At 53.2% G+C, this 8,932-nt stretch overlaps 1 protein-coding gene across 1 annotated transcript; it reads left to right on the forward strand.

Annotated features, from left to right (window-relative positions):
- The first annotated feature begins 664 nt into the window (after positions 1-664).
- Positions 665-1,460, forward strand: RPRML (reprimo like). The gene has a single exon (XM_056127519.1). The coding sequence runs from the start codon at positions 910-912 to the stop codon at positions 1,249-1,251; it is 342 nt and encodes a 113-aa protein (XP_055983494.1). The 5' UTR covers positions 665-909; the 3' UTR covers positions 1,252-1,460.
- The last annotated feature ends 7,472 nt before the right edge of the window (positions 1,461-8,932 follow it).

The following is an 8,932-nucleotide window of genomic DNA, read 5'->3' on the forward strand; positions in this document are numbered from 1 at the left end:
GTTGTTTTGCTTTTGGGTAACACACGGCAATGCACAAGGGTTACTCCTGACTCTGCACTCAGGAGTCAGTCCTGGCGTGCCCAGGGGACCATATGGGATGCTGGGAATCGAACCCGGGTGGGCTGCGTGCAAGGCAAACGCCCTACCCGCTGTGCTATCACTCCAGCCCCCTCCAAAGCTGTGTTTTTGTTTAAAAAAAAAAAAACAAAAAAAAGACCCTCCTTATTTGGGGATGGGCCGGGAAGGGAAAGGAAGCAGAGGTCATCTGCCACCGCAACATTTTTCAGCACCCTCGAGAGATTGCGGTGATGCAGGGCCTTGGCGCAGAAGCGAAAGGAGGGAGAGGGGGAGGCGGCCCTGCCGCGAAGCCCCTCTGGGCTCCCTCGCAGAGCGCAGCAGAGCAGAGGACCCACTTGGGAAGATCCTAACTGCCAAGAGCCCCAATTCCAGGCCCTGGCGTCCTGGGAAGACTTTTTTTCCGGCCATGATCTTAGGCTGCTCCGCGTCGGGGCTTCACTCCAAGCCGCTGCGAGGTCGCCGCAGCCTGGAACTCCCGGGGCGCGGCAGCCGGGCTACCGGCCCGCCGACGGCGACAGGGCGGGGCGTTTCTAAGGGGCGGGGCGTTTCTAAGGGGCGGGACCGCTCCCGGGGGCGGGGCCTCGCTGGGGGCCGGGCGGCGGGAAGTCGGTGGCTCAGTCCCCGACAGCTCCGCGCTCTGGGCCGGGTGTGCGGCTGCCGCGCCGCCTGTTGCTCGCGCCTCCGGGCCGCCGCTTCCCGCCCGCGGTCCAGGGGCAGGCGGCCCGAGAGGTGCCACGCACGGGCAGCCTCCCGCCCTCCCGTCCTCGCGCCTGGGGGGACCTCCCTGAACCGGCCCACGGAGCGCGTCCCGAGAGCCCCGCGCCCGGCGCGATGAACACGACCTTCCTGAACCAGAGCGACCTGGAAGCGGCGGGCGGCGTCCAGGGGAACCGCAGCCACGGCCTGGGCACGTGGCTGGGCTGCTGCCCGGGGGGCGCGCCGCTGGCCGCCAGCGACGGGGTCCCCGCGGGGCTGGCGCCCGACGAGCGCAGCCTGTGGGTGGCGCGCGTGGCGCAGATCGCCGTGCTCTGCGTGCTGTCGCTCACCGTGCTCTTCGGCGTCTTCTTCCTGGGTTGCAACCTGCTGCTCAAGTCGGAGAGCATGATCAACTTTCTGGTGCAGGAGCGCCGGCCCTCCAAGGACGCGGGCGCCGCCATCCTGGGGCTGTACTGAGCGCCCGGCGCGCCCCTGGGCCACGCGCCTCGGGGGCTGCTCGGACACACGAGCCCCCGGGTCCGCAGCCACGTTCTCCGGCCCGGAGCATCCCGAGGCTCGAGGGGCGGCGGCCGACAGCCCTGCACGGGCGCCCCAACCCCGGCGACACCGCGCGTCTCGCGGAAAGGGACCTCCTGACCCGGCTCCCCGGTCCATCGTGCGCTCCAGCCTTGCGGGAGGGAGCGGGGAGGGGATTCCTCACTTTCAAAAAGAAGAAGAACAAGAAGTTCGGTGGCATATGGGCTGCAACTTGGGGCTTAAGTCGCTCGCAAGGCGCGTTTTGTGTGTGCGCGCGCGCGCGGGTGCGGGGAGAGATGCTGGGTCCAGGTCTCAGCTGATTTTGCATCTAAAGAAATCTTGTAATAAAACTGTAGCTGTCGGGCCTGACCTTCAGGTGGCGTCCCACCCCTACCTCTGTGTATGTGTGTTGTGTGGGTGTGGGTGTGTGTCTGTGCATGTATGTGGTGTGTGTTGTATGGTCTATGCTGTGTGTGCATGCATATGGTCTGTGTGTTGTATGGTCTGTGTGGTGTGTGTCTGCATGTGTGTGGCAGTGGTGTGTATGTGTGTATGGTATGTGTGTTGTACGGTCTGTGTGGTGTGTGTCTATGTGTGTGGTCTGTGTGACGTACGATCTGTATGGGTCTATCTGTGTTGTCTAGTCTCTGGAGGTACATGTGAGGTATGTGTGTCTATTTGCATGTGTGTGTTGTTTGGGTGTGAGTGTGTGTGTGTGTGTGTGTGTAATGTTTGGAAGCAAGCACTTATTGTGGGGAACCTGACCCCAGGACTGGGTTGTAGAAACAGCCAGTGAAATCAATGAAATCACTAAGAAATTTGAATTGATTATTACATGAACTGAAAAAAAAATTCCATGACTTCAGGCTGAAAGGGGGAAATAGCAAAATCAACACATTGGGGCCTAGAACAAATGAAACAGAATGGGGGATGGAGATCTAGGTAAGATCTTAGTAATAGATTTCAGCATATCCTTTAACCTCGGACATGTTTTCCTCCCTCTCCTCCCCAGAGAGGTGAACAGGCTCCCGGAAAGAGTCTTCGCTGCACCCCACAGTGGGGAGAGCCTACTGGCTATGGGGGCGATAAGGGGAGAGGGGCTTTGTGGAGTAAAGGATTTGGGATGTTTGAAAGGCAAAATACAGGCTTCACAGTGCATCTGTTTGTGCAGGGCATTTGGACAGTTGGTGGGAGAAGCCCTGAGGAATCCTGGTGCCTGGATGGTGCAGGACTTGAAGCCTAGAAAACAGAACCAGGACACTGGCCGGGGGAGGTGGTGTGGCTGGGGCAAGTGGCCAAGGGCTGGCCTGGGAGAATGATGGCTTTGTGGTCTGTATAATCCCATCCCCGGAGTCAACCGCGGAGTAATTGGGTTTCTGAGGGGGAGAGCTGCTTTGCATTCCCTTTTCTCTGGCTGAAGCCTGAATTGGCACTGGAAAGAGAAGCAGCTGGAACATTTCAGCCCTCGTTTCATACTGGGGGTTAGGGAGTGTCAGAAATACCGAGGGCCACTGATTAGGGAGGCTCTAGAATCTTCTGATCCCTGGACCTTCCTGCACCTAGAATCTTTGGGATCAGGATGCCCTTCCCGTATATCTCCCTCACAGCCACCTCTAATGTCTGACCTGGGAACATGGGTCCAGGTAGTCAGACAGGCCAGCGATGGTCAGGGTCAGAGACACCTTATGGAGTATCTATGAGGCAAAACCTCCCATGTGCAGAACCTTCTCTGGGAAATTTGGTGAGATCCGCCAATGGTCCAGCCTGATCTGAGAAGTGTGGCATTGAGTGATTCAGGTACCTAGGTTGGGAGAGTTGGGGCTCAGGTCACCCCAGGCGTCTGGGCCCTGGAGGGGAACCAAAGGGCAGACTTATGCAGCTCAGGGGATGGCCCATCCTCCCAGAACCACCCCCAACGGTGGCAAAATGGGAGTTTGGGGCGGGGAACCCAAGCTTACACACTTCCTGTCCGAGTGAGAGCAGAGTTTTCCTCTGAGAAACTGGACGGGCTGCGGAAGGCGCTGGGAACAAGAAGGGAGACTGAGGAGTGAGGTTTCCACAATTTGCTGGGTGAGGAAAGCCTTGGCGGGAAGCTTTGCAGGATCTCCTCCCTGGAGAAGAAGCAACGGATAATCAAGACAGGTGTGTGTGTGTGTGTGTGTGTGTGTGTGTGTGTGTGTGTGTGTGTGTGTGAGTCTGCCTGCTGGACCCGCCAGCCCAGCTCAGGACGGTGATGAGGGAATGGGGGGACAGGGAGAGGCATGTGTCTGCTGAAATGTTCCCCAGAGGCTCAGGTCAGGCAACAGGGGCTTGGTCAGGGACATGGGGAAGGTGGGATCCCATGTAAAACCTCTCTCGGCTCTCCCTGAAGGAAGGGCTGCTGGCGAGCGCTGTTTACCGAGCCTTCTTATATAAAGCGTGGGGGCAGGGGACACGGTTATATAAGAGCATGAGGCGCCGTGCTCCAGGGAAAGCTGGGACTGGAGCACGATCCTGAGTCTGGAGCATGGGGTGAAGGATGAGAAGGGGTGCAGGGGGCAATCTTCCTACAAGGTCTCACCAGGGACGTGGAGCAAAATCTGTAGAGATCCTGAGACTAGAAGAGATCTAAGACTCCCCAGTCTTTGACATCTTGGTTGTCCTGCTTGAAGCTCTGTGAATCCGAGGCAGTTATGCTGCTCCCAGGTTCCTGTTCACTCTATTGAATGGAAGCATTAGGACCCACCGTGCTGGGGAAGAGGCGTGTGAAGAATCCAGCACAGTGCCTGGCACATAACAGACATGTAGCAAGGACCATTAGCACTGTAGCACTGTCATCCTGTTGTTAATCGATTTGCTCGAGTGGGCACCAGTACTGTCTCCATTGTGAGACTTGTTGTTACTGTTTTTGGCATATCAAATATGCCACAGGTAGCTTGCCAGGCTTTGCCGTGTGGGTGGGATACTCTCGGTAGCTTGTCGGGCTCTCCAAGAGGGGTGGAGGAATCGAACCTGGGTCGGCCGCATGCAAGGCAAATGCCCTACCCTCTGTGCTATTGCTCTAGCCCAGGAAGGATCATTATGCTGCTGTTTATCATTGCACCTCATAGGAATTCTTTTTTGATGTTGTTTTGTTTGAGGGCCACACATGATGGTGTTCAGGGGTCACTCCTGGCTCTGCACTCAGGAATCACTCCTGGAGGTGCTCGAAGTACTGTATATGTGATGCTGGGGATCGAACCCAGGTCAGCCTTGTGCAAGGCAAATGCCCTACCCACTGTACCATCGCTTTGACCCTCTTGTAGGAATTCTTTCCTAGCAAAATAGACTGCGTTCTCCGAAATGAGATCCCTGCACAGAGACAGGGTCATTGGTACTTTCCAACTTCCTAAAACCTTGTAATTTTCAAAGCTCTTTCTGAAGCAGGACAGAAAATGAGGCCCGAGCTTCCGCCCTCAGGAGGAGGGTTTCATTACTATCCCATTTTAGAGATGAGGATACTGAGGGGTAGTGAACTTTCCTATGGTCACACAGCTATAGATAAGGTCAGAGCTAGCAATCAGCCCCACCCTGGTCACTCCAGCTTTCACTTTGTATGATCTTGCTTGTGTTGGGCAATGACCTAGCCACAATCCCTGGCCTGGCCTGCACAGGCCTGATAGCTCACTGCTGGGGGACCCTGGAGAGCTGGGACCGTTGAGCTAATACCTGGTCCCATTTGCTTGTTTTAAGATGAGAAAACTCTGGAGTGATAGTACAGTGGGTAGGGCATTTGCCTTCCACACGGCTGACCCGGGTTCGATTCCCAGCATCCCATATGGTCCCTTGAGCAGTGCCAGGAGTAATTCCTGAGTGCAAAGCCAGGAGTAACCCCTGTGCAATGTCAGGTATGACTCAAAAAGTCAAATAAATAAATAAATAAATAAAGATGAGAATACTCAAGTTCAGTGTAATGAGCTTGTCCCTGTTCATTCACTCATCCAGAGTCTGTTGTGGATCTTCTTGAGATTCAGACCCTGTGCTGAGCTACATGAGCAGGGACCTGGCAGAGAAGACAACAGCCCTGGCCCACAGCCCCTGAAACCCTTGCTCCTCAGGGCCACTCACCCCGGGGGACAGGTAGTTGGTTCCAGATACCTCAGAGACCAGGCCCAATGTCCACTTCTAGTTTTCCTTCCTCTGGGTGAGGGTACTAAGGTGCCCTCACTAGCAAGCGTCCCCTGGGAGGTGAAGACAGAGGAGTTTCTGCACCACAACATCCACTTTCCTCCCTTCCTATTTGCAGGAGTGGAGTTCACACAGCCCTGCTTAGCAGGCTCCTGGCAGCAGAACTCTCTCCTTGCAGTGAAAAGCATGAGGGGAGGTTTCAAGGGAAAGAGGGGAGCGTGGGAAGTGGCAGAGATGACAAGAATGCAGCTCCCGACCAGTATTCTAAGGGAGAAAAGGTACGGCCATGCACATGCGTGAGCACACACTTTGGTTCCATTCAAAACATGCTCATGGAGTTTGTTGGCAACATCTCAGTGTGTCCTTCTGGGCCTCTTGCAGAGGCCACACCAGGTGGACCAGAGAGATGGTGCAAAGGGCTGAGTGTAGTATGTTCTGCCTCGGGAACTCCAGGTTCTATCGCCAGCCTCACCTGGACCTGGAACTCTGTCAAGTTTGGTCTTTCCCTCACTCTCCACCAATACCCCCCCCCAAAAAAAAATTCACAGGAGGTATGTAGGATTCCCAGAACCCTGATTCCTAACTTAGGTCAATCAAAGCAAGTGTCCAGGCCTTGGAGAGGGAGGGGGTATCCTGAGAGTGTGTCTACTTATCCTTGCAGCTGGACAAGAAATACATGACAGAGACCTTCCTACCCATGGTTAGGGACAGTTTCCTCTTTGTCAAACACTCTGGAATTTTCTAAAAAAAAAAAAAAGACAACAGAGTTGGGGTGGGTTTTTTTGTTTGTTTATTTGTTTTTTGTTGGGTTGGCATTTTGGGTCACACCTTATGATGCTCAGGGCTTACTCCTGGTTCTGCACTCAGGAATTACTCCTGGTGATGCTGGAGGGAACCATATAGAATGTGCAGGGGATTGAACCTGGGTTTGATATGTGCAAGGCAAATGCCCTATTGGTCCAGCATTTTTTCTTTTTTTTTTTTTAAGTCACTTGAGAGCCAGAGTGATAGTACAGCAGGTAATACAGCAGATAGAGTTTTGGGGACCCCTGGGTAAAAGACAAGAAGTAGGATCACTGGGTCATATGGAAGCTCAATCCCTATTGTTTTGAGAAGTACCCATATTATTTTCCCAAAAGATCAAACCAGTCGACATTCCGGTGGCAGTGTATGAGGAATCCTTTCTCCCCTACTTCCCTAGTATTGGAGAAGTATTTTAGGGAGAAACTCATTTTGTTGTAGAATGTGTGGGTGACGCCCCCATCATAAAATTGCACTGTCTCTGCTGGTGATAGAATAAATTCCTCCCGCCATTGTAGACTTACAATAGTGTAAGAAGCAAAATGGAGAGCTGGAGAGAGAGTACAGCAAGATAACACTTGCCTTGCACGCAACCAACCTGGGTTCAACTTCCAGCATCCCTTATGCTCACCTGAGCACTGCCAGGAGTGAATGCAGAGCTAAGAGGAACCCCTGAGCATCACCAGATGTGGCCCCCACCCCAACAAAAATAAAGCAAAATGGAAAGGAGGTGTGGCTTTGGGAAAGCCAGGAAGAAATGAAAAGTAAAGACATTCATTTCCCTTGGAAAGACAGAATTCATTATTATAAACCACAGAAGTAGAGAAAAAAGAAATTTCAGGAAGAGATGGAGGAAAAAATGCTGCCACCAGCCAGGTACACACCATCATAAACATAAGGACAGATTTACAGAGAATCTGAGGCAGGGCTATGACTCATAGTGATAGCCCATATGTCTTGTATAAGTGATACCAATGGGTTTGATCTCATATCAAATGCCTCTTATATCAAACTGCTCTGTGTGGCTCTGATAGTCCCTAGAAACTGTACCCAATACTGTTAGATGTACCCCCACATAGAGGAAAATCCACAATAGAGGATTAGAAACCATGAAGATTTTCCGGAGGGGCTAGAGAAACCGTATGGCGGGTAAGGCACTTGACTTGCATGCAGAGAACCTGAGTTCAGTCCCCAGCATCCCACGTGAGCCCCTGAGCACCACCAGGAGTGATTCCTGAGTGCAGATTCAGGACTAACCCCTGCAGCGTTACTGGATGTGCCCCCTCCCACTCCCACCCCCAAAAAAATCCTATCTGAAAAAAAAAAAAGATTTTCTGGAGAGTAGATGGCTGATCAGATCATGTTGAAGGGGACTTGCCATAGGACAGGCAAGTGTCATAAAGGATGGTAACAGCTCAGGGGTGCCCCACACTGGGAGGCAGAGGACAGGCAAGTGGGAGATAGCAGTCCAAGGGGTGAGGAGTACCACATAAACATAAGGACAGATTTACAGAGAATCTGAGGCAGGGCTATGACTCATAGTGATAGCCCATATGTCTTGTATAAGTGATACCAATGGGTTTGATCTCGTATCAGAGATTTCCCAGAGATTGTGGTTAGGGGATAAGCCTCCTTTTGCCTTTGTCCTGGCCCTTCTTGCCAGCAGGAGAGTCTGAGGCTCTGTCCTGGGCTGGACACTGAGCAGAATTCATGACCAGAGGAATTCTGCATCTCATGGTGAGCTTAAGAAACTCTGATGTGTACAGGGTTGGAGCCAAGTACAGTGGGGTAGATCTTTCCTTGTATTTGACCAACTTGGGTTTCATCGCCAGCATCTCGTTGGATTCCTGAGTGCCATCAGAAGTGATCCCTGAGCACAGAGCCAGGTGTAATCCCTGGACACCAATGAGTAAAGCCAAAAAATTTAAAAAGAAAAACTGTAGGGGCTGGAGAAATAGCACAGCGGATAGGGCATTTGCCTTGCACGCGGCCGACCCGGGTTCTATTCCCAGTATCCCATACAGCCCCCTGAGCACCGCCAGGAGTAACTCCTGAGTGCAGAGCCAGGAGTTACTGTGCATCGCCAGGTGTGACCCAAAAAGGAAAAAAAAATAAAAAAGAAAAACTGCAACAGGTAAATCTCAGCTGAGCTCTGCAATGGCATCCTGGCTGCCACCAAGCCTCCTTGGGGACAATCCTGACTACAGAGTGGCCTGGTGAGAAGCTCCACTTCTAAAAATGTGGCTTCGATGAGTTTCTTGCATTGTACATATGGGCAGCCCATGTGTAGTCACCAGAAGGGTGACAAATTCCCATGAATTGCCATGGAGATGATCGCTGGAACCAGGTTGCCATGGTAACTAACTTGTTTCTAAGCAGCTGTGTCACTTGGGGAAGTAGGAGAGGCATGTAAAGCGCCCGCAGAGCCAAGTCGAAACACAGACTCCCCACCAGGCCGGCAGCTCTTCCCAGGTCTCTGTACCCCTCCTCCCCTTTCCTGCTTGTATCTAACTGCCGAGGACCTGGGCTGACCCTCTGGCTGTGTCACTGCTACCTAGGGACCAGGTGGGAGTGTGGTTCCCACTAGATCATTTCTTTGTTGCTGTCACTGTTTGGGGAGCAGAACCGGGGATGCTCAGAGACCACTCCTGGCGGTGCTCCGGGGATCCAATAG

This window comes from Sorex fumeus, unplaced genomic scaffold (assembly GCF_029834395.1).
Source record: "Sorex fumeus unplaced genomic scaffold, SorFum_2.1 ptg000063l, whole genome shotgun sequence".
NCBI classification, from domain to species: Eukaryota; Metazoa; Chordata; class Mammalia; order Eulipotyphla; family Soricidae; genus Sorex; species Sorex fumeus.